Consider the following 26,816-nt stretch of genomic DNA (forward strand, 5'->3'; position numbering starts at 1 on the left):
ATTAATTATTATTAATCATTTAATTTGTTTTAATATATCTAATATATTTTTGTATATTTATTAATTAATATTTATTCTTTAACAATAATAAAATATTTAAGTAGAACTGTACGATGGGCGGTGAGTGACAGTCGGGCGGTCCAATAGAGGAGAAGTATTTCTCCCAACAGCTCCAGTGGGCGTGTCTAATGGTGCTCGGCCGGCGCGCGCGTGTGTGTGTGTATATCTCTGTTAGTGTAGCTGTAGTATTTACAGCCCCACTGTCTTTCCCACGAGAATGCAGTTATTGTCATTTGCATTATTTTCCCAAAGGTTGCTTTACTGCAATAACTCCGTTTATGTAATCCTGCTGTGATAGTCTCTGCTGTAGTATTTTGCATTAGTGTCGCGCAGCGAGCAGAGGAAAGAGTGTGCGCTCCGTTCACGCGAGTAATGCCGTCTACGATGGAGGGCTCGTCGGAGGAAGGTGACCTGTTTACCGTCAAACACGAACTCAGAAACGGTAAATGAACGCCGGACAGTCCGTCCTACGCTTGTTTTTAAGAAACAGCGCTTATATATCTTGGACTGGTGGTGTTTTCGTTATATAATGGAAGAGACAGCTTTAATGTTAGCTGGTCGGCTAGTGTAAATGCATTAAGTGTTATTAGCAGCCTATGTTATATATATCATCACAAATGTGGTGCTTTGAGGTTGGAGGATGTTCTACATGTGCAATATTTCACATTCATAACCGCAGAAGTGCACTTGCATTTTCAGTGCGTGTCGTGTTTGAAGCTGAGAAACATTAGTAAGAAATTAGACTGACATTAGAAGGGAAGTATTGTATTGTATTGTATGGAATGCATTTATTATGTGTCAGCGCTTTAATTAGTGTCTCTGTCATGACATGGACTTGAGTCCAAAGCAACCCAATTGCTGGAGCTAATTTAATCTCTAGGGCCCTGATGATGTCTTTGTATAGTAAATGAAGTGACCAGGTGTGTGTCCTCACTTGCCTGTGTTAGTAAACTTGGTATAAATGCTTTGCAGGCACATAATATCAGTATGGTACGGTACAGTACTTTGTTGTCTCGTTATTTTTACAGGCACTGTAATCTCATTCTTTCTTACTTTTTTGTTTTTGACTGCATTCATTAACCTAAACAATTCAACCATGTTACCCAAGTTATTTTGTAAGAAAAAACAGCTCGCAACCAAATATTTGTTAAACTGTATTTTGACATGTTCCAAATTTTTGTAACAAAAAGGTTGACTTTTTAATAACTGTATGTATACACCGCCTGGCAAAAAAACAAACAAAAAAAAAACATCATGGCCATATTCCAGGCTGACAATGTCAAGATTCATCAGGCTCAAATTGTGAAAGAATGGTTGGGAGGGAGCATGAAGAATCATTTTCAAACATGAATTGGCACCTCTGAGTCCAGACCTAAATTCATTGAAAGTCTTTGGGATGTATTGAAGTAGACTTTACAGAGTGCTTGACTCTTGCATTGTCAATACAAGATCTTGACCTAAAATGTATGCACCTGTTGATGGAAATGCATGTGATGTTATTTTCATCATATAGCATGCTAATCACTGCAACAGTGATCCAATAATAGACTCTTAAGCATTTGCCTTTTTAAATCCAAGCAGTGACTTTTTATTTTTATTTTTTTTATTCTTAACTAATTTTAATGGCAAAACCATTTAAATGTGTTTTTGGTATGTTATCGCAGTTTCAGAAAATACAACATGTCCCCTATGATTTTTTTTTTTTGTCTTTTACTTTCAGCATAACCTGATGAGGTTGACGATCAGTATTTTCTGAAGGTTAACAACCTCCTTTCATTGACCATTTTTTAAAAGAGTTTCAAGCCCAATTTTGTACCCTATCCGTAGAAATCGGCAGTAACTATCATTTGAGCATTTACTGTGCAACCCTGACACTAAAGATCTCCTGTCAAAAGGTCTGTTTTGACTTCTGTATTATATCATAAAAATGTTTTTTTCAACTACCGATGCATCAGGCTGAACGAAAGATCCGTCAGTATTTTCAGATTGCTGTTGGCCCATAACTGTGCAGATTAACAGTAATTTAATCCACTAATCAAGATTTTATAGTACAATACTGTATCAGTACTTTATCTGTATACTGTACTGTATATAATGCAGATGATCAGTTTACATCAGGCACTTAATTGTTTCTGACTTATGGTTAATAAACTGTAACATTAGAGTGAAGGGCTAAAGACAAGAAGTCGGTCATCTGATAAAGTCCAATGGGGACCAAATTCTCTCCTTAAAAGCTTTCGGTTCCTGAGTGGAGAAAGTCAGGGTCTGGAAGCTTATTAATAATTGTGGTTCCCATGGGCCCTTAGGGTGGTTTCAAAGGGGGCCACACACACTTTAAACATGCTGCTTGATATCCAGTCAGAGGATGTGGTAATGGTATGTTTTTTTTCCCCATCTAAAATCAGATAATTTGCAAAGACAGAGAAATATGGCAGTTTTCTGTCAGATGCAGAAGACCTGTGAGTGAGGATAACAGCAGGAATGCGTTCACCTCGCTGAGCAATCTACTGCATAAAACAAGCGACTTCTCTTTAGCCCAAGCTAACGTGTAAACATATCCCACGCACATGCTCACGTTCTTCCATGCTCATTCATGAAGGCTGTTTTGTTTCCTCTAAATCATCAAGCTCTTTTTTATTTATGAGCAGGCCTATAAAGAATCAGTGCCTTCAAAACTCATTTCAAGAGCCCTTAATTTATAGTTCTGGCTTCTGTTTATTTACATTACCATTCAAAAGTTTGGTGTCGGTCTCTTATGCTCACTAAAGCTGCATGTATTTGATTAAAAATACAGTTATATTGTGAAATATTATTACAGTTTAAAGTAAATAAGTTCTATTTTAATATATTTTTAAATGTGATTTATTCCTGTGATGCAAAGCTGAATTTTCAGCATCTTCAGTGTCACATGATCCCTCAGAAATCATTCTAATATAATGATTTGCTGCTTAAGAAACAATTCTTATTATTGTCAATGTTGATAATAGTTATGCTGCCTAATTATTTTTTTGGAAACTGTGATGCATTTTTCCAGGATTTCTTGATGAATCGAAAGTTTAAAAAAATCTTACTTTCACTTTTGATACATTTAATGGACCCTTGCAGAATAAAAGTATTATTTTGTTTTTAAAAATCAGTAACGCTTTATTTTACAGTGTCCTTGTTGCATGTGTTACATGTAGTTACTATAGTAATAACTTTAAATTATGCATAATTACATGCAACTAACCCTAAACCAAACCCTAATGCTAACCCCAACCCTATAGTAAGTACATGAAGTTAATTATTATTACTCATTACTTAAATGTATAATTACACTGTAACATGGACACCTTAAAATAAACTGTAACTAAAAAATCTTATTGAGCCCAAACAGCTGAACAGTAGTGTTTGCCTAATTTCATAATGCTTTCAGCTGCCACGTCATATTTTTCCATGTTTAAATATTTAAAGTCAGTGCAGAAAATGCATATTAAAGTCAGCAGATTCCATCTGGACCTGTTTATAAGCAACATACTGTATTTACAAATAGCTGCAGGCTTGTCCCAAGAGTTGGCCATTTTGAACATATTTTCTTTTCTCACTGTTGTGAGAAAGTGGCAGGGGTTCAAGTAACTGAAGTTGTGAAGGTTTACAGGAGGTTTTCTTGTATGATATTCAAGTGAAAAACACGATTTCTTGGCTGCGTGACCTGATGGATGTGTTTAAATCTTTCTCCAGCCAATCTGACTGGTCACGTGGAGCGTGTGGGCATTGAGAACTTTGAGCTGCTGAAAGTGCTGGGAACAGGAGGTCAGTGGTAGTTCAAGTATGTGAACCATGTGTTCTGTCTTTATCTTTGCTCCTACTCCACTAACAAACCGTTCTCCTCCTTCGGGCAGCCTACGGCAAGGTGTTCTTGGTTCGCAAGGTGAGCGGCCATGATTCGTGTAAACTGTATGCCATGAAGGTGCTGAAAAAGGCCACTATTGTGCAGAAGGCCAAGACGGCAGAACACACACGCACGGAGAGACAGGTCCTCGAACATATCAGACAGTCTCCTTTCCTGGTTACACTCCATTATGCCTTCCAGACAGACACCAAACTGCATCTCATTCTGGGTACGTTGATGCTCTCTCTCCTCTCTCCCGTGTGGATTGTAAAAATGTGAATTACATGTTATGCTTCAATTTTACTTTTGCATTTAAAAGAGTGCAATCTGTGCAGCAGAACTTTTGCTCTGCATTGCTCACCAGTATTGTTACAGTGTGAACTATATGGTTCCAGTGTCTAATAGTGCTCCACAAAGTGGACTTTATAGGGTATTTGGCCATCAAGTGTGATTCAGTCATAAGAAGCATTTTAGTTAGTCTAACTGCAAATAGCTTAGTGAGCAAGTGTACACTGATATCTCTCTTCACAGGAAGTGGGCAGGGAAGTTTACCCATCAGCCATTGTGCATAACCTCAGGCATTTTTATTCAGCTTAATTAACCTCAGAAGTGGTTTACTTAGCAATATGAGGGAGGATGTAAAGTGCACCAGATATGTGACCGTTAGAAAACCATTTTTACAATGTCCATCTGTTACAACACGTATTCAAAATATTATTAACATCGCACAGTATTTTATTAATCAATTAATTTATTTATTTGACAAAATTCAAGTTTGTCATTTTTTTAAAATAAATATATAATATTATATTTAGATTTTTATATAAATACACATACACTACTGTAAATCTTTTAATGTTTTTGAAAGAAGTGTCTGTGTTCATCAAAGCTGCATTTATTTGATCAAAAATAGTTAAAAAAAATAATATTGTGAAATGTTTTTACAGTTTAATGTAACTTTTTTTTTTATTTTGATTCATTTTAAAATGTGATTTATTCCTGTGATGGCAAAGCTGAATTTTCAGCATCATTAGACGGGAGCTTCAGTGTCACATGATTTGATCAATTTAACATCCTTGTTGAATAAAAAACTAATTTCTTTAAAAAAAAAAAAAATTCTTACTGACCCCAAACATTTGAATGGCACTATTTAATTTATTTACATTTCTTTTAATTAATTATTTGAGTGAAAAAAATAATTTCATCAAACTTGAAACCCCATATCTGTGTGACTCAAGTGTGAGCTGAAGGGCATTCCAAAATTAACTGAACTTCTATCTAAACTGAGTGTGTAGATAACAGTGAACACCCTGTGCCCCTGAGAATTGTAACACAGTTTATTTGCTATAATGATGAAAAGCAGAAGCCTGTATACCACTACAGAAACTCGTGGCTTTTGTGGTATTGCTTGGAACCTATGTCGACATAAAAGCAGGATTTTGCAGTAACTGCACAATACCAGGTGCATTTGAAATATAAAACCATCATTAACCAGTTGCAAATTTGTTTTCTATATCTTAAATCACAGATTATGTGAATGGAGGTGAGCTCTTCACACACTTGGTCCAAAGGGTTCGCTTTAAAGAGCAAGAGGTTACCTTGTACAGTGGGGAGATTGTACTTGCGCTAGAGCACTTGCATAAGGTAAAATTGCACACTTACTTTCACTCTTCATTTCCTTTGCAATCTGACTGAACGGCGCCTCATTTTGAGATAGAAGTAAACGAAATTCCTTCCTTTTCTCAAGAGGAGGTACTTCTCTCTCCTGCCTACTCAGATCAATTCCTCACTCAGATAACCAGGCCAGACCGCATGTATCTGCAGTGCTCAAAATTTCTCGAATGCTGTGTTTACAGAAAGAGGAAGAGAAGTGTTTTTAATGCATGCATGTTCTGTGCACAGCAGCAGCCATTATTCAGAGAGAAGAGAGTTGCCCAGGGGCGATTACAGAGTTTGTAGAAAGGACCATGACAGTGAGATTAACTTTGTTTTGGTTCAGTCTCATTTTTTGTCATTTCCTATTATGTTGCCATTTATTATTTATTAAAGTAGCAGTACATTTTCTAGGTGAATGGCTGCATTTTATGACCCCAGACAAGTTGAGGTTGTAAACAACTTGAGGTTGAAAAAAGAAGTGATGCATTTGGTCTCACATCTAAACATAAGACCTTATTCGGTTCTGTTTGTTTTTCAGCTAGGAATCGTCTACAGAGATCTAAAACTTGAGAATATCCTTCTTGATTCAAACGGTCACATTGTGCTGACGGATTTTGGCCTTAGTAAGGAATTTCATGAGGTGAGATTGTCTTTATATGATTTTTCTCTTTTCAGAAACTCATTTTGCATTTTGGATTCTTGCCAGTTCTCCAAATTTTATTAAAAAATAAATGATCAAAATCACTGTGTTTGTTCAAAAACATTATGCATTTTAAAATTCTGTCAGGTACTGATAAGCTGATAATGATTGTCATGTTATGGCCAATAACCAATAAATGGCAAATATTATAAATCTATACTATTTTGTCTTAAAAAATAAAACATTACTAAAAACAACTGAAATCAATTGTTTCAATGCTACAGGTGAATTTAGCCATAACAGCATTTAGTAGTGTCATTAAAATAAATAATTAGTATTTTTAAAGATTAAATTTAAATGGGCATTAGGTAATGGCAAAGGTAGAAATTGAAAAAGAAATTATACACACGCACACACACACACACACACACACACACACACACAATATTGGGTAATAACCTACCAATAAACTGTACCAATATATTGTGCATCTCTAAAGTACATTGTTCCTTCTAAACTTCACTTGAAGGGAGACTGAAACGGTTTCAAATAGAGTCTGTCTGCATATGCACTGATTTTCAGTATGGAAGTGAAACTGGGAGAAAAAATGTGCAGAAATACACTGTGCTGATTGATTCATGAGATAAAGACTGCATCATTGCACAGTCTTCCTAGTTCATAGGGATTAGGATTATCTTTAACACAATTCTGGATCAAATAATTTATAATTCTGGTTATTGGAAAGCATGCTCAGGGCAGAACATCACAGATACAGATAAGTGCCTTGCGGTATGCAAAACTGCTTATTAGGCGGATGTGCCACAAAACCATGTGCTCACCCTGTGCAAACAAACATATGTGGGAGCCATCAGATAAGTTGCTGTCCAGCCAAGGACAAAAATGCCAAATAAGCTTTATAAGTAAAAGTGTTTCACATACTTGAAAGGTTATCATTTGTGCACAACCACAGAAAAAAAAGACAAGCACTGATTTCACCCACTGGTTCAAGAACTACCATCCTGACATGGTAGTTTTCACAAGTATATATTGTGAAATATTACAGCTATTTAAAATAACTGTTTTCTATTTTAATATATTTCAATTGTTTATTCCTGTGATGGCAAAGCTGAATTCAGTCTTCAGTGTCACATGACCCATTCTAACATGCTGATTTGGTGCTCGAACACAACACAATCTCCTGAACTCCAAACTGAATGTCAGAATGGGAAAGAAAGGTGATTTAAGCAATTTTGTGCGTTGCATGGTTGTTGGTGCCAGACGGGCCGGTCTGAGTATTTCACAATCTGCTCATTTACTGGGATTTTCACGCACAACCATTTCTAGGGTTTACAAAGAATGGTGTGAAAAGGGAAAAAAATCCAGTATGCGGCAGTCCTGTGGGCGAAAATGCCTTGTTGATGCTAGAGGTCAGAAGAGAATGGGCCGACTGATTCAAGCTGATAGAAGAGCAACTTTGACTGAAATAACCACTCGTTACAACCGAGGTATGCAGCAAAGCATTTGTGAAGCCACAACACGCACAACCTTGAGGCGGATGGGCTACAACAGCAGAAGACCCCACCGGGTACCACTCATCTCCACTACAAATAGGAAAAAGAGGCTACAATTTGCACGAGCTCACGGACAGTTGAAGACTGGAAAAATGTTGCCTGGTCTGATGAGTCTCAAGTTCTGTGGAGACATTCAGAAGGTAGAGTCAGAATTTGGCATAAACAGAATGAGAACATGGATCCATCATGCCTTGTTACCACTGTGCAGGCTGGTGGTGGTGGTGTAATGGTGTGGGGGATGTTTTCTTGGTACACTTTAGGCCCCTTAGTGCCAATTGGGCATCGTTTAAATGCCACGGCCTACCTGAGCATTGTTTCTGACCATGTCCATCCCTTTATGACCACCATGTACCCATCCTCTGATGGCTACTTCCAGCAGGATAATGCACCATGTCACAAAGCTCGAATCATTTCAAATTGGTTTCTTGAACATGACAATGAGTTCACTGTACTAAAATGGCCCCCACAGTCACCAGATCTCAACCCAATAGAGCATCTTTGGGATGTGGTGGAACGGGAGCTTCGTGCCCTGGATGTACATCCCACAAATCTCCATCAACTGCAAGATGCTATCCTATCAATATGGGCCAACATTTCTAAAGAATGCTTTCAGCACCTTGTTGAATCAATGCCACGTAGAATTAAGGCAGTTCTGAAGGCGAAAGGGGGTCAAACACAGTATTAGTATGGTGTTCCTAATAATCCTTTAGGTGAGTGTAAATATATTGCTTTTTTTTAGTTATTGTAAAAAATGCAATGCCCTCAAACCTCTAAAACTGAAATGGCATAATACAGAAATCGTGTTTCTTCATTGTGAAAATGTTAGAGTTTCTTTGTTAAGAATGAACTTGAACTTGGGGTGTTTCTGCTCAGATGGTTGCCCACCTGGGTTTGTCCAAAAATATATATATTTTTTCTGGAACATTGTGTTAGAGTGACATGCTAGTTTGAGAACTACTGGGAGGGTGAAAACAAGTTATTTAACTAGACAGGCCAACAAGTGTTTAATATTTCACAGCTATTGTTGTCATGATATTTGGAACATCTCAGTACTCAAACTTTCATGGCTTTTATGTATGCTTGAAAAGAGTGGTTTTATATTAAAACATTAAAGGTAGGCTACACTATGTAACTATGCAGGCATTTTGTGAAAGAATATTGTTTTGGTTGTGCTTTGGCTCTGCGTGACTGAATATGGTTCTTTCCCATAACTAAAAAAAGAGAGAAACTATATTACTACTCATAAAACATTCACTACTAGGCTTACGAGATATTACCAGTTTAGATGGAAATGATCTCAAGCTGACTAGCTGAAGACGTTACTGTAGCTTTACCCATTAATAGACACGGTACTTCCTTGAAAATAAATTCCTAAACGTGAGATTCCCTGGAGGTTGGAGATTTAGCTACTCCATGTCAACCTTTCTCGCTCATTGTGACAACTAACCTATGGCACTCCCACACCATGTCAGAGTAGCCGGAGTAGCTTTTCTCTTTTAACAGATATGACAAGACACACGGGCGAGTGATGCATGCATGCATTTTCCCTTGAAAACCATCCTGTCAGGTCTAAAATACAAACACTTAACAGGCATACCACTGTGAATCATAGTAAGACAAAGACATGTTTTGGTAGAAGGATTGCTGATAAATTGACTCATTATTTAAATACATAGTGTACCTTTAAAATGTCCTTTTAAATTGCTCCTTATTAAAAAACACCCAGACTTATATATTTAAAGATCTGTATTGTGAGAGTTCTTGTTGCATCGTTGTCTGGGGTTTTGACATTCATCCATGAGAAGAGCTAACAAATTCGTAGCTATTTCTTTGCTAACAAATGATTGTTTATTCCCGGGGACCACCCAATATTCTGCACATGCAGGTCCTGGCTGTCCTGCTCTGTCAGAGATGTTCTGTTTGATGTTTCAGTAGTTCACAATGAACCTTTCCGCCGTCCCATGGATGCAATTTTATTGATCATGCTCTTTATTCTAAAAGATTATATTAACTTTTTGTTTTTCTCAGTTTGACCTTTGTTGTACCAGCTAACAACCCATTTCAGCCAGAATTTCTTTTATGAGTGTGGTTTGAAAACACGCCAGTGACTATTAAGACTTTATAGCGTACATATAAACCAGCACACATAAAACGAGTAAATTCATCCGGCAGAAATATGCTGATTATGAGATACTTAAAAATAAAAGCAATTAATAAATGTACTCAGGAACCTTTAATTATGAAAAGCCATGTGCTTGTATCGGTATTCAAATGTGGCAAGAATGTTAAATGGATATTAAAGAAGATTGTTCCAGATGTTTTCATGTATTTCATTCCATAATACCGCATAATTCAGCACAGATGGTGTGTTTAATTTTAGCCCCAATGCCATCTAAGTGCAATAATTAATCAAAGATTGAAGAATCTTATTTCGGTGTGTAGGTTTACATTTAATTGTATTTTTAACTTTTGAAAGACTCAAAAGTTTGGGGTCAGTAAGATTTTCTTTTTGTAAGAAATTAATACTTTTATTCCGCAAGGACACATTTAATTGATCAAATGTGACAGTAAAGACATTTATAATGTTACTGTTTTATATTTCCACAGAAATATTAAACAGAACTGTTTTCAACATTGATAATAATAAATGTTTCTTGAGCATTAAATTAGCATAATTATAATGATTTCGGAATGATCATGTGACACTGAAAACGGTAGTAATAATGCTGGAAATTTAGCTTTGCCATTACAGGAATAAATTCCATTTTAAAATATATTCAAATAGAAAACAATTATTTTTAATTGTAATATTGTTTCACACTTTGTTTTTTACATTTATTTTTTTACTTTGTTTTTGATCAAATAAATGCAGCCTTGGTGAGCATAAGAGACTTCTTTCAACATTTAAAAATCTTGACAACCCTAAACTTTTGAACGGTAGTGTAAATATTTAAAGAACTTCTGACCATCAGCAGTGTATGCACAGGCAGAAGACAAAACTGATTAATAAAGTTCCACACGTTATTTTAATAATAATACACAGGAAAATAGTCCAAACGATAGCTGCAAATATACTCGACTCCAACATGTCCCGACTTTTTTTACAGTCTATGGTCCGGACAAACACCTGTGCTGATTAAATTAATTACCATGACAATAAAATAGTGGCGGAAAATAGAACAAAGACAACAGGAACTGATGAATACAAACTAAAACTCTGTGAAAACAGGAACTAACTGAACACAGTTGTGATTGTTACAGCAATGCCAGACTCGTTGTGAAAAAATAATTTATACTAGTATGTTTTTTTTTGGTCACACTTTATATTAGGTGTCTTTAACTACTCGCATAAAAAATATGTACAATGTACTTATTGTGTCCATGTTGCATTTCAATACATGTGCTGCAATTGAGGTGGGATACGGGTAAGATTAGGGACAGGTGTGGTAGTATGGGTAGGTTTAAGGGTGGGTTAAGGGGTAAGGGAAGGGTCAACAATGTAATTATAGATGCAATTACAGAAACGAATTACATATGTAATTATATGCAGGTGTGCTTTAAATATAAGTACAATGTAAAAACATGTATGGACTCAATAAGTGCATTGTATCAAATGATTAATTTAAATGTTATTTTATAGTAGTTAAAGACACCTAATATAAAGTGATGCCAGTTTTGAAAAAGTAGTAAACAAAGATATTCTCTCTCTTTCTGTGTGAATTTTGATTGGTCCATAGTTAGTGAACATTGTGAGATGATGCATCCACTGCACTAGACAACTGGCTTATGGTAGATTAATGAGAATTTTGAATTGTGCAAACTCCTTCGAATTCATGATGTATTGAGTCATGACTTGGTGTAATGGTGTAACATGGTGTAATTGCTGATACCCAGCCCTAAACAGCACTTTCATTTATATCTACTCTTCCAAAAAAAAAAAAAAGGCAACTGTGAAAACTAAAACTGTATAAGAAACAATACAGTTTTTTTTTTTTTTTTTTTTTTTTTGCTGGTTTTTACAAACAGTAAAATAAACACTTTTCTTTTCTTGTAGGTGGAGAGGACTTATTCCATCTGCGGCACTATTGAGTACATGGCACCTGAGATTGTTGCGGGAGGAGAGTCAGGACATGACAAGGTAAAGTGAACCGCCCATCCATCCGTTCACCACATTTGAATTACATGAGTAATTTTTTTTTAGCTACACACCGCAGCTTTAAGTTTGACTTTATTAATCAGTGATTCATTCATTAATTTATTTAAATGATCCAACATATATTTGAATGTGCTGTTGGGAATATAACCAGTGTGATGTACCAATGTTCTCATGCAGGCGGTGGACTGGTGGAGCATGGGAGTTCTGATGTATGAGCTGTTGACCGGAGGCTCTCCTTTCACTGTCGATGGCAATGAGAACTCTCATTCTGACATTGCCGAGTAAGACCAGCACATACGTACACCAATACACGACAGCATGAGAATTTTAAGGAATTTAAAGGCGTATTTCACCCAAAAATGAAAATTCTGTCATCATTTACTCACCCTCAAGTTGTTCCAAACCTGTATGAATTTCTTTCTTCTGCTGAACACAGAGGAAGATATTTTGAAGAATGTCAGTAACCAATCAATTGATGGGCCCCATTTTTTTTTCTCCATACTATGGAAGTCAATGGGGTCCATCAACTTTTTGGTTACCCATATTCTTTAAAATATCTTCTTTTGTGTTCAGCAGAAGAAAAAAAAAATCATAAGGGTTTGGAACAACTTGAGGGTGAGTAAATGATGACTGAACTTTCATTTTTGGGTGAACTATCCACTCATTTGATTATGATTGTGATTCTTCTTAGCAACTCTGGTTCAATTAATATTTTTTTAAGTTATTTGATGAACTAAATGAAATATACTTATGTAATTTGTTAATTTTGATAAAATACCACTTACTAAAAAAAGAAATCCGTTAACTACACTGATTTTAGTATCATAAGCCTACATACACATAAAAAGAAAATTGTTCATTTTGAATTGGACATGATGAAATTAGATGACTGATAAGAGTAATTTATTCAAGAATCTGACTTAAATGGATCTGAAAGTGCGTGGATCTTAAACGGATCTGAAAATGAACATTTGTAACTTTTTTGTGGAACTTGCTCTGAAAAAAAAACGCCTTTATGTGGTTAAGTTTACACCAGTTTCCTTTTCATTATCTAGAACTCCATCTTGTTTCGAAATCATGAGCTGAATATTTGGTTGCATCAGCATGTTTACAAAATAGCATCAAATTACCTACTTAAAGCTGCAGGTTTTTTTTATACAATTCAAATACGAATCTGCAGGTAGGGTACGGTTTTGATGAATTCTCTCTCCTTGCCTAATAGGAGAATTATGAAAAAGGATCCTCCATTCCCCAAAGACATGGGTCCTCTGGCCAAAGACATTATCCAGCGACTGCTAATTAAAGACCCAAAGAAGAGGCTGGGCTCTGGCCCCTCAGGGGCCCAGAATGTGAAAAGCCATCCATTTTACCAGGCAAGACTTTCTTTCCACAAAAATTCATTTTAAAAGAGAAGTACAACTATTTCCCTTGTCATTTCCTTGGTTTGTTAAAGTTCACTCAGGCTTTGAGGGACCAACATCAAAAATGTTTGACTTTTATTGTTTCAGAAAATGAATTGGGAGGATTTAGCAGCTAAGCAGGTTCCAGCTCCTTTTAAACCTGTAATTCGCGATGAGCTGGATGTAAGCAACTTTGCAGAGGAGTTTACAGAGATGGACCCAACCTACTCTCCAGCGGCACTTCCAAACAACTGTGACCGAATCTTCCAGGTAGTAGAATTAATAACTATTCTGTAATGGCATATATTTTTGGTCTTTGCAGGTTGGGCTGCTCTAATATGATGCGTAAAAGTGAGGAATTTAAGACAGAAATGTATTAATATTGCACAATATTACAATATTCAGCAACAATAATGATTATAATAATTCTCAACAGTTTCATGTTGACTGGGTTCCAAAAACATCAATGTGAATAATGTGAAAGTGGATCCTAATTAATATAATTTTAACATTTGTAAATATTTTAAATATGATGATTATTATTATTCATTCTACCCCTGTGCAATATTTAATGAAAAATGTTGCAGTTTATAATAAAGTTACCATGCAACATTTACACACCAATGCAATTTTTACTTGCATTTGACAAATGTAATTTTTTTATTAAATGATACCAAAAATTATTGCTAAAATTATATGAACACACACTACTGTTTACAAGTTTGGGGTCTTTGCTCACCAAGGCTGCATTTATTTGACCAAAAATACAGTAAAAAAAACAACAAAAAAACAAATATAATTTATTTGTTGACAAAGTTGAATTTTCAGCAGTCTTTACTCCAGTCTTCAGTGTCACATGATCTTTCAGAAATCATTCTAATATGCTGATATGCTGCTCAAGAAACATTTCTTATTATCATCAATGTTGGAAGTTTTTGTGTAAACCATGATACATTTTTGTTTGGATTCTTTGATGAACAAAAAAGTTCAAAAGAACAGCATTTATTTGAAACAGAATTTTGTTGTAAAATAATTAATGTTTTAAATGTCACTTTTGTTCAATTTATTGCATGCTTACATAAAAGTGGTAATTTCTTAAAAAATCTTACCGACCCCAAACTTCTGCAAATATACTCAATTTTCACTCAAAAATATTTCAGCGTTTGAGCGGAATAATCCCAAAATGTCAGGTGATTCCTTTGCCAAGCCAATACATCAGAAATCACTAATGTTGGCAAATGTGTGATGATTTACCTAAACCAATGTTGATTCACATTGAGCATTTATTTATGACACTGAGAATGAATTTCTGCACACGAGTGGACATTTGATGTTGCGTTAGGATATAATTGTTCAGTTAACCCTTTATTATTAGTAAGCAGGAAGTACTGAAGAGGAAATGGGCAAGTCAGCCTTTATAATGATCACTTATGCAACGTGAGCCCGGCTGTCTGTGTTGGTATTCAGATGAATTAGAGAGCTTTTTGGAGATGTAATTATGGTGATATGAAGATGGTTTCAAGCATCAGATGTGAATGACTATTTTTGATGCGGCTTGATCCATAACGTTGCCTATAGCATGATGCCAGCTGAAATGGGAGGCTGCGAAAGAGATGGTGTCTATGATTGCCTTCTGAATCCTTCAGTCTGGCGGATCAATGCCGCCATTAAACGGCTCTGTCATGGAATAAAAGGTCGGCGTCTGCGAGAACAACCATGTCTGGCTCAATTACTCCTTCAACCTTTGATTACCAACTTCATCTTGGCTTTTCTGAGCGTTCGCCTTTCATGTGCGCTGGAATTTTGATCCTTCATAATTCTCGGGCGGTACAATTGCAGCGACGTCTGCAATGATAACTTTCGAAACGCTCCACCACGCGCACACACATGCATAGCCGCTTATAAACCCAGCCACCCCCTCAAACTCCTCACAAACTGAAATTAAGCTGCATTAGAGGACTGTGATAATTTGAAAAGCAGGGCAATCAAGTACCTTGGCTTAGCAATTAAAAGCATTTCAACCATTCATCTCCTCATCCTTCCGTCCAGCCATCCTCTCATCCAGCCAGCCACTCTTCCGCCCATGTAGCACACAGCTGCAGTCTGGCCGCGTAAGTGGGACATGGGCTGGCGGAGGCTTTATTTAGAAGGGTGCACATGATGCAGTCGTCGCAAACAATGTGACTGGAGTCCCAAGGCATGTAGGATTTGCAGAAATGCAAAAGGCTGTGCTGTTAGAGTTCCTTCAGTGACCCTGATACTTCCTCTGCATTAGTTCCCTCTTCTGTCAGTGAGTGTCTTTATAGATGTTTGTATCTCCAGGGCTATTCCTTCATGGCTCCCTCCATCCTTTTTAAGAGGAATGCGGTGATGGACGACTCGGCTCTGCTGTGCGGCGGGTCAGAGAGGCCGGGCTCTGCTGCTGTTGCCCGTAGCGCTATGATGAAGGTCAGTCTCCATATTGCTGTGTTGTAAAAACATTACAACATTTAAAGCTAAAGTGTATCAGTTTTTTTTTTTTCAAATGACTTCCTCCCATCCCGATTGAATATGCAGAGACTACTATAAGTAAGCAAGTTGTTGTTTAATTTCACCAAAAAGTGTCAACATTTCTATGCTATTCCAACGCGACAAAGTCCGTCAAATGGAAAATGGGTGAAATGTTTGGGAGACCTGTTTGAAACATTCATTATTTTTACAAAAACACCAGTGGCAAAACCAGCAAATTGGTTTTAGGTAGTGATCGACCAATACACCAGCGTTTCTCAACCGGTGGGTGGCAAGACTCTTTTGAGTGGGTCACGTTGTGTGTAGTCAAAGAAACTACAACAATAAAAAGTATAATTGTTTTTCTGATGCAAGACTTTTATTTTGAAAGGCTAGCATGAAAACTGTTCACTCTTCTGCAGTGTTGGGGGTAACTCATAACAAGTAACTTGAGTTACGTAATCAGATTACTTTTTCAAGTAACTAGTAAAGTAATGCATTACTTTTTCAATTTGCAATAAAATATCTAAGTTACTTTTCCAAATAAGTAACGCTAGTTACTTTTTCACATTTATTGACTGACAGCTCTCCTGTCCCCATGTTGAGAGAAACAAAGTGAGGTGGTGGTGTGTGCGCTGTGTAAACATGATGGTTATTGTAGTTCTAGAGTAAATGTGAACTTACTCATCTCACTGCTCAAAATAAATAAAAACAGTAAAATGCAATCTCAGAATTTTACTCAACTTTTATAATTAACTATTAAATTACACAAATATACTTTGTGAATTTAATCTCACTTTATTAATGTCTTTGCTGCTGACCTCAATGATCTAATTCAACCATACTAATAAGCAAAAATTACTTTATAAGATTTAGAAATAAGAGTGTTGAACTTCCTTCTCCTGTATATTATTGTTCTTTAATCCAGAACAGCAGCGCAGCTGAAAGGTTAGTTTGAGCGGCACCCTTTACTGTACAAGCGTAAATATACATTTCCTTCAGCCTGAGGCTTATTCAGTTCACTTTTGGTGTGAAAGGGCCTTAACATTTGCCAAAAATATAACTTTTTTGTTGGTCTTGTTATTAAAAAAACAAACAAGCAAGCCCAGCCCAGGTGAGAAGAAAAAGTAACGTAAAAGTAACGTAACACATTACTTTTCATAAAAAGTAACTAAGTAATGCAATTAGTTACTTTTTTGGGGGAGTAACGCAATATTGTAATGCATTACTTTTAAAAGTAACTTTCCCCAACACTGCTCTTCTGTCAGACAAAGTGCTGGAGAAAAATGCATTGTACTGATTCAGTTGCTTCTTTGAGATGAGATGTTGTCTGGCTATATCCTCCTGGGACCCAAGAATAGACTTTTGTCCACTATAGTGGACATTATATTTTAGTGAATTTCTCTGACATCATACATGTCACATGACACAACCTGGGTGTCCTGTAAAGAGCAGATTCAGGACTTTTCAAAGACACCAAATGTTTGGAGGTTTCACCATGAAAACAACTTCTCCTTGGTCTTTAAAAATGTCTGACATTAATTTAGTGATCAAATGTAGCATTCTTATGGAAATATGATAATATATTGTAATTATAATTTAAATTGGACTACTTTTCAAATTGTATTTCATAGAACAACATCTCAGGAAAATGTTAAGGGGTTTCAAATAAAAAAATATTTTCTGTTACAGAACAGGGCATTGATTTCATACATGTCCACTGTAGAGGACATCAGGACTTAAATCATGTTTATCAGGCATTTTCTGAGACACAACAAGTGAATATGGAAATAAATTATACATCAATATTCCTATGAAATATTAGATATTATTATTAAAATGTTGCCAATTAATACTCCAATTATTACACTTCTTTTTTCATTAAATGTTGCTCCAAGAACACATTAAGGTGCAAATTAAATACAGTTTATATATACATTGCATTGAATGGGAATATTAATTTATGGACATTTTACCCACATATTGCATAAAGTAAAATGGTGTATCAATTCATTCCATTATTTCTTTCATAACATAGTTGAGAAAAATCTTTATACAAATTTTGGTTGAAAAAATCCTGAAACCCCCAAATTTATTGGTGATTGAAAAAAAAAATCCCATTGTTTTTGCCTATACATATAATTTCATGTCATTTTATTTTTTAAACAACTTAGTCCTGGCGTCCACTACAGAGGACATAGCATAACGTATGAATAAAATATTATTTTTCAAAAATGTTTTTTTACCATTTGTTTATTGTGCTCTAAACAGTGTGGTGACATGGAAAAAAACTAAATTCAAAAAACTTTTTTTTTCTGGGTCCCAGGAGGATATGTCAGTTTCATTATTTTAACATTATTTTCATAACTTGTTACTACATAAAAAGTCTCTCACTTCAGAAAAACAAACTATACTGCCCTGTTAGATGTCTATTATACTCTTCACTTGCGCACGCTGTATATCACTTCACTTTAAACAGCAAATAAAATCATGAGCTTGCAACGTCGTGGTTATGTTGTCAATTAGTAAGTCATGAAATTATCAAAAAGAACTAATAAATTATGTATCTGGTATGTCACGTGTTAGCTGGGATGGATTTGTATGCAGGCTTTACGTTCATTCTATTCATCAGGGTCAATGTCCATATGCTTTATTAACAGATTGTGTTAATAAAAGTATATTGCGTGAGCTCATTTCGTCCATTATATCGAAAGATGTGAAAAAAACACATACAAGCATGTAGACCCTCCCCTCGAAGAAATGAGGACAGAAGAGGTCGAAAGTGGACAAAAGAGACTGATCACAACAGGTGTAAACGGAAATGTGTCTCCCTCGTCTACTTGTGATCCGATCGACCAAAACGCATCTTAATACCAGATTTAAACAGGGCCCTAGTCCCAAACCATGTATCAAAATAAAGCTGCAAAATCGGTCGTTCAGAAATCATTGTGGTTGTGACATCAGAACCACAAGAACATTAACACATGACCTCCTATGTTTGCAACAGTAACGCATTAATGGTTACTTGACTTGAACGTTAGTTTAAAATTCACCCGCGTATAGTAAGGAGGCTGGCCAGAGGTCATTTACATATATAAATGTTCAAGGTACCCTAACAAAAAAACTGTCTAAGTCTAAGGGACAGACAGAGAGTGATGTGAAAGTATATTACAATTGTTTTGGTGCAAGAAACCATTATAGGCTGTTTTTTGGGCTAATTTTTGATACACTACAAAAGTGTAGAACAGGGGTGTCAAACTCAGTTCCTGGAGGGCTTCTGTAAAAGACCTGCCTGGAAGTTTCCAGTAACCCTGAAGACCTTGATTAGCAGGTTCAGGTGTTAAATTAGGGTTGCAGCTAACGCTTGTTGGAGCTGGTTGGAGCGGAAATCTGAAGGACAGTTTAACACATGTGGTATAGAATATGGTCCCTTTTAAATAATGCACTTCTCTCTCTATGGCTCTGCCTCGTCCAATCCTAGCTCAGCAACTGTAACTAAGGAGAAGGACCTCCGTCAAACATTGCGATTTCAGCACATGGTGAAACGATGCGCCAATGGCACCTGCAAGTCTGACACTAGGTACCCAAAAAGTTTAGAGGGAGGGGTCGTTTTTTTCGCCTTTCCAAAACCCAAGACCCAAGCGGAAAGATGCCGACAATGGATTAAGCAGTGTGGGAGACCTCACTCACAGCTAAATGCCTCGAAGATTAATAAGCATACGTCAGCGTATATAATATATAAGCGTCAGTCACGCCCGTTTCACATATACTCCGTAGTCCATTTACAGTGCGTTTTTTTTCCCGCACCCATGTTAACAGGTAAAGCTTTCACACTGCACGCGGATGCTGCAATCGTTTCTGCACCGAGTCTATTTTTGCTGTGCTGCACGCGCTGAATTAAAGTGTCAGCGCATGGTTCTTGGTCAAAACGAACACAGATTGACATGAAAATATAATAATCTCTCCATAAATGCATTTAATAAAATAAAATGTAGTAAACTCACCATAGCCTAAATGTATTTTTGGACTTGCAGACTTGGAGGAGTTCCGTTTGCACACAAGCACACACACACACACACGACTTGTTTAAATACATTTATATTGTTAATAAATAACAATAAATTGTTGTTGTACCAGCAATATCTTCAAGTTTTGTTTTTCACTGTATTAATCTCAAATGTCATGATTTGCCACTGCAAGAGAGTAACAGTTAGCCTATTGGCACCTTTCTTCCCCCACTTCAAGCACTGGTCTCGATTGTTATAATATTCCCGTCTTTGCTTATTTTAACATTTTGATATCCCTCCACTGCATATTGCAGCCCTTTCTGTCGTGCCCTGGAGGATATGTCTGCTGCATTACTCCAAAACCAATCACTTATACCGGTATGGAGCTCAACCCAGCCATGTGTCTGTTTCTCAATTGTTTGACGGGCGTAGTAACAATAACTAGGGGGCGTGGCTTTTGCGAACGGTCAATTGTTTTGGTGCAAGAAACCATTATAGGCTGTTTTTTGGGCTAATTTTTGATACACTACAAAAGTGTAGAACAGGGGTGTCAAACTCAGTTCCTGGAGGGCTTCTGTTCTGCAGGGTTTAGCTGCAACCCTAATTTAACACCTGAACCTGCTAATCAAGGTCTTCAGGGTTACAGGAAACTTCCAGGCAGGTGTTTTGGAGCTGGTTGGAGCGGAAATCTGAAGGACAGTTTAACACATGTGGTATAGAATATGGTCCCTTTTAAATAATGCCATCGCCTTTCCTTGACCTCTAAACTTCTGACATACTGACCATAGGACTCGCCGTTCTACATGAACTATGAGATGGACCTGAGGGAGAACGCTCTGGGAGAGGGAAGCTTCTCCATCTGCAGACAGTGCACTCACAAGAAGACCGGACAAAAATATGCTGTAAAAATTGTCAGTAAAAGGTACCGACTATGCAGCCTGACAATAGAATATTTATTATGTATTTAAAGTTCAGTTGTATTATATAATAGTGATGGAAGTGATTTGTTGTGCTCATTTATTGTTCTGCAGAATGGAGGCACAAACACAGAAAGAGATTGCCGCTCTCAAACTCTGTGACGGACACCCCAACATAGTAAAACTACATGAAATCTACCATGACCAGGTATGACAGTGTTTGAGACTGGAACCTAGAGATCTTGTGCACATTAAAGCCTCATTCATTCAAAGAACTGGGCTAGTCTGAATAAGTTTGAACCCTCTTTGTCCTCACACCTGCCCCAGATTTAATTCCTCCCCTTGCTTTTTATAGTACTTTATCTTAATTACCATCCATTCTTTATCAGATGCAGCACAAAAGAAGGTTAAAACTAACTGGGATGCGTTTCTTAAAAGCATCGTAAGCCTAAGTAGATCGTAAAAGCATTGGGCACCAATGGTCTCTACAATCATCTTAGCTCGCAATGCTTTTGAGAAACGCAGGTCTGTAAAAATAACACCATGTTGGATTTCATTACACAACAAAAATTGGTCCTATTTACTTTTTAATATGCGTACTCCATCTCTTTTTCTAAAGAAAAAGCAGATTTACATTTCCTAAAGGAAGTGTAAGTCCTCACAAGGCAGCAAAACAATGGAATCTCATTGTTGTGACAGCTGTGTTTGGAAGAAAATAGGCCGATTACAATACAATATGCCAATCTAAGAAAGATGGAAGACAAATCAGAATTAATTATGTAAATATGAATTCGATTTTAAATGCTTAAAAATAAAACAATATATACTATATACCTATATCTATCTGTCTATCTATCTATATATATATACATATATATATATATATATATTACAATTTTAAAAAAGTTTTTTGTTTTAATATATTTTAAAATGTAATTTTAAGCTGAATTTTCTGCATCATTACTCCATGATCCTTCAGAAATCATTCTAATATGCTTATTTTTATTAATGTTGTAAACAGTTGTGCTGCTTAATGTTTTGTGAAAAACATGATACATTTTTTCAGGATTTTTTGGAGAAGAGAAGGTTCAAACGAACAGCAATTATTATATAAAAATCTTTTGAATTTGAAATCTTTTGTAATGTTATTAATGTCTTTACTGTCACTTTTAATCAATTTAATGCATCTTTGCTGAATAAAAGTATTAATTTTTTAAAAATATATATTAATTTATATTATTTATAATCACTGTTGCTGGGGGCTAATTAGGCGTTAAATGTGTGTGTGTGTGTGTGTGTGTGTGTGTGTGTGTGTGTGTGTGTGTGTGTGTGTGTGTGTGTGTGTGTGTGTGTGTGTGTGCCAGACATCCTGATCCATGGTTCTATTCATTAGTATGATAAGATAGAGTCAGTTGGGCTCCTCTTCAGATCTGTGAAAGTGTGTATGTGTGTGCGTGCCCACTTGCCAATTGGAGGTTATCAACCCCCACGCTCTGTACCCAGTGCCGTGCCCCAGATGAAAAGCAGAGCCGCCCTGCCCGGTCAGGGTCTTTGTTCCTCTATACCAGAGATAATGAGAGACATTAGCTTGCTCTTTTTCATTTGCCTCTCTTTTTTTCTTCTGTGCACACACACTTGCACACTCATACACTCTTTTCTATCTCATCCCACCCCCATACAGCACCCAAACACTTGTTCTGCCGTTCACTTATTCACACTCATTCAGCGTATAATGAGACTGAAGCCCATTTCAAAAATCATCCTAAATCTGAACCTTTGCCAAACTGATTTTTTTTCCAGTCCTTCAAAGGCATCATTCCCCCTGACTACCTGTCATTAAATGTACATCTTTGCCAGGATAGAAGGATTTGCACTTCATAATAACTATATGTCAGTTTTGTGTAATTGCGATCATATACCATTCCGTGTGGTTATTCTTGCAAATGGTGTGTTTCCCTGTGCTCACTAATTTTATATTTGGACTCTTGCCTCTAGCAGTCTCTTAGGCAGAATGATAGTAGAAAGCAGGGTCAGAAATTAACTTTTATATTAAGGGCCAATATTTGCCTCCTGCATTTGATTTCAGGTCATTTTTTTACCTTTGTAAAGGTTGTTTTTATGATTACCTCATTGAATGTATCTGTGTTTTTTGTCAAATACTTATATTTAACCAATTTTTGTCAGTTTATACTATAGGTGCAATCTTTTTCAAACTCACCTGCTTATAATTTTCTAGTATTTATGAAGACCTTAGGTGTGTTCGATTTGAAGCGGCACTGCGAAGTAAATCTAGTTTAAATTCTGAATTACAATTCATTCAGTGAACATACTGAACAAAACTCAGTGGATTTCTTGTTTACTGGTGACTAATCTAAATGCATCTGATTGGCTGTCACGTTTGTACGCTCAACAGAAGTGTGTGTGATTGGTTATAATTCTTAACAGTGCAAAAATGTGTAAATGAAATGTTTTAAGCAATGTGAGCAGATCTGAATGAAATGCTGCAATCAATTCTTTTCTTTCATTTTCATACTTAAATTGTGACAGTTGTAATAGATTTAGTTTAATTGTGCAGGGGCAATTTTTTCCAATTATATATATTATGTTTTGTTAATTTTGGTGGCAAACCCCCCTTAATTTCCAACCCTAGTAGAAAGTGTCAGGAAACTGTTGGAAGGAGAGGAGAAATGTGATCAGGATTGCTCACATGAGCACCAAGGATTAAACTTTCTGGATCACATGGATAAACCACTGCAGCATGGCTCTGAATTACTTGAGCTCTCTAATATGGTGAATTTATATTTGTGTGTTTGTATAGCTACACGCATATCTTGTTCTGGAGCTCTTGCGAGGTGGAGAGCTGCTGGAGAGGATCAGAAGGAAGCAGCACTTCAGCGAGACGGAGGCCAGTCGTATCATGCGCAGACTGGTGTCTGCCGTCAGCCACATGCATGATGTTGGCGTGGTGCACAGGGACCTCAAACCAGAGGTACAGCACGCCACAACACATCCACTGTCATTATCGTAGATATACAACCCACATGTCACAGTGCACTCTAGGCTGAGGAGCCCCAAAGTGCAGTTTACATCGTAGTCAGGCCTCGTAGTTGACAAGTCTTGCTTAATTAAATGGACATGTTTTCAAGAAACATCTGCATTAAGTTTATGCTCCTCAATATTGCTTGTGTTTCAGTTTGGTGAACAGTGAATTAGTAAATGTTTATATTGGTAAACTAATAATGAGATTTTACTGCTTGAGGTTTTATTTTTCTGACTGTGTAATGGAGATTTTCTTCAGTTTCTCTTTTCTCTTCGTAGAATTTGCTCTTTACTGACGACACTGAGAATTCAGAGATAAAAGTTATTGACTTTGGCTTTGCACGGCTCAAACCCCCCGACAATCAGCTCCTGAAGACTCCCTGCTTCACTCTTCAGTACGCCGCACCAGAAATCCTGAAATACAATGGTTACGATGAGTCCTGTGACCTCTGGAGTTTAGGAGTCATTTTGGTAGGGCCAGTATTCACATTGTAATTGTCATGCTGGTGTAGTATTTAATGTATGGGCACTAGAACAGATTTGTAGACAATTGACAGCAAGGAAGCCCACTAGGGTTTGTCTGAAACAGTTGTGTTCATTATAGAGTGCATCTGTGATGACTTATTTTTGTAGGCCAACCCGGAAGTTTGCATCACCCTGGTTCTCTTACCAAAAATCCAGTAGGATTTCTCTATTGGCTTTTAGATTAATGAAGAAAATGAGTTCTGTGACCAACAAACGTTTATGATTCTTACACATCTTGTTCATCAGGATAATCTTAACTAATGAACACGCCTGTTAAAAAAAATTGTTACATTTTAAAATTGTAAAATTTGCAAAATGCCAACCCATTTCTTGGTATTGGCCTACAAAAATAGCTCATCCCTGCAGCAAGGGCACGAATGGTGAAGATATACGAGTGCTTCTGTATACACAAGCTTTTATCCTGCTTCATGTAGATAACTTACTCATTTTGGATATGAATCCATGTCTTGCTGTTTCTGACACTTATTCAGTTGAACACCAACCAATATAAACAAACTGTCAAGCCCTTTTCCAAACAGCTTAGCATTGCTGATTGGAGTCATCACAGCTACCCTTAAGCGGAAGATTTCAGCCAGAACTTCATTAAGAGAAAGATGAGAGGAGATAGCGAGATGAGCCTGGGGGAGATGTCCATAGCTGAGTTATTTTTGTGGGTCCATTTCTGCCTCGCTCTTTATTGAGGAGCAGGACCTGACTGGGGGGGAGAACAGAGTAGTGCAGCAAAGTTTGACATGATGATCTCTGACAGGCTGTGAGCTGAAAGACCCTGGAGCTCTGCGCAGCACGTAGAGAGACGAGAGCTTATTTAGCTGTGTACATGTTCTCTATTTTATTTCACTTTCCTAACAATAAAATCTTCATAATGTATTTTTTATCTCTAATATAATTATAGTGCACATTGATCAACTTCTGTTGTTTTTAAAGTGCTGTGCTGTTCTCAAATACAGAAAAATGGAAGAACGCACATTACATCTATCCAGCACACAATGACTTTTGCAATGTCTAGCAAAAACAAATAAGTCTTGAGACACATTTTAAACATGCTGATGATGGGGGAGGACCCAACGGACTGTGATAGGCTATTTTATGACCGAACACGGAAGGCACATTACCTTTAAACATTAAGTGCCACCAAGTGAGGGGCAGCTGGTTGGCACATTTAAGAGACCTGTATGTGTGATTTCAGATTGGCAATAGCTCTAAGCTGGAAGAAGCAACTCTTCGAAACAGCTTTAATATGCTTGCGAAATTTAAGGGCTTAATCAAACAAAACCTTTTGGTTATGTAGATGACGATGATGTGTGCTGTCCAGAAACTACAAATGAATGGCACATTTACAGTAATTGTATGTGCACGGTCCCTGCTGAATATAAATAAATAAATAAATAAGTGATGTAAACTGATATAAAACTGAATGATTTATAATGTAAACAATGTCTTGTTCTTTTTTTTTTTAACCAGTGATAGGTTTTAGCCATCCTACATTTAAACATCATCCTGCCTATCAAAAAGGATTTAAATTGATTGGATAAAGAAAAGTATTTACAGTCAGTTAAGGACTATTCTCCTCCATATTTTCCGTATTTGGAAAATAAATTAGGTCACTTTTTTCATTTCCTGTTTACTTTAAAAGTTAGATACAGCTCTGTATCGTAAGCATAACTGTGAAGATTTGTTTTTAATGAAGCCTAAGAGAAGCATATATGAAGAAAATTCAAATTGGTCCTAAGATAGAACCTTGAGGTATCTTAAGGTGATATTAAGGTGCTCTTGTATGCTTTTTGTTGCAGTACACCATGCTATCTGGCCAGGTCCCATTTCAGTGTCAGGAGAAGAGTCTAACACACACCAGTGCAGAGGAGATCATGAGGAAAATCAAACAAGGAGACTTCTCTTTTGAAGGTGAAGCCTGGAGGAATGTGTCCAACCAGGCCAAGGATCTGATACAAGGTGAGGACATAGAGCCCATTGGGTAGTGTAAATATGAATACATTTGTTAAAACTAAAATGTGAATGTGTGGCCTACTTATGTTACAGAGCTGCTGACTGTGGACCCTAACAAGCGGATAAAGATGTGCGGCCTACGCTATAATGCCTGGCTGCAGGACGACAGCCAGCTCTCCTCCAACCCTCTTATGACCCCTGACATCCTGGGATCTTCTACCAGATCAGTGCACTCTTGTTTCAAAGCCACCTTCAATGTAAGAAAAATGGAAGGAGGCTAAAAAATAAATAAATATTACAACATACTATAAAAGAGTAGATGGGTGTGGATAAATGTTAATGATAAATACATAATTGATTTGGCATACAGCAAAAAATATATGCCAAATCAATTATGTATTTGGGGGGGGGGTAGTGTTCAGAATAAAGCTTGAATCTTTTTTTACATGCAGTTTACAGAACATGCTGACAATGCAGAGTAGGACATTTGGATAAGTGTTTTTTTTTTACTGTTTAATACAT

The 26,816-nt window shown here is 36.7% G+C and overlaps 1 protein-coding gene across 1 annotated transcript in view; it reads left to right on the top strand.

The window, feature by feature from the left end:
- Positions 1-313: 313 nt before the first annotated feature.
- Positions 314-26,816, top strand: part of rps6ka5 (ribosomal protein S6 kinase, polypeptide 5) — a 34,848-nt gene continuing 8,345 nt past the window's right edge. Inside the window, exons 1-16 of the mRNA XM_081348059.1 lie at positions 314-502; positions 3,781-3,852; positions 3,942-4,160; positions 5,460-5,575; positions 6,126-6,227; positions 11,853-11,936; positions 12,132-12,235; positions 13,177-13,327; positions 13,463-13,624; positions 15,677-15,802; positions 20,637-20,770; positions 20,880-20,973; positions 23,584-23,754; positions 24,084-24,275; positions 26,141-26,300; positions 26,388-26,551. Coding sequence (XP_081204185.1) covers positions 433-502; positions 3,781-3,852; positions 3,942-4,160; positions 5,460-5,575; positions 6,126-6,227; positions 11,853-11,936; positions 12,132-12,235; positions 13,177-13,327; positions 13,463-13,624; positions 15,677-15,802; positions 20,637-20,770; positions 20,880-20,973; positions 23,584-23,754; positions 24,084-24,275; positions 26,141-26,300; positions 26,388-26,551 — 2,121 coding nt within the window. The 5' untranslated portion in view covers positions 314-432. The remainder of the gene's footprint in view (positions 503-3,780; positions 3,853-3,941; positions 4,161-5,459; positions 5,576-6,125; positions 6,228-11,852; positions 11,937-12,131; positions 12,236-13,176; positions 13,328-13,462; positions 13,625-15,676; positions 15,803-20,636; positions 20,771-20,879; positions 20,974-23,583; positions 23,755-24,083; positions 24,276-26,140; positions 26,301-26,387; positions 26,552-26,816) is intronic.

This window comes from Scardinius erythrophthalmus (assembly GCF_964197995.2).
Source record: "Scardinius erythrophthalmus genome assembly, chromosome: 19".
NCBI classification, from domain to species: Eukaryota; Metazoa; Chordata; class Actinopteri; order Cypriniformes; family Leuciscidae; genus Scardinius; species Scardinius erythrophthalmus.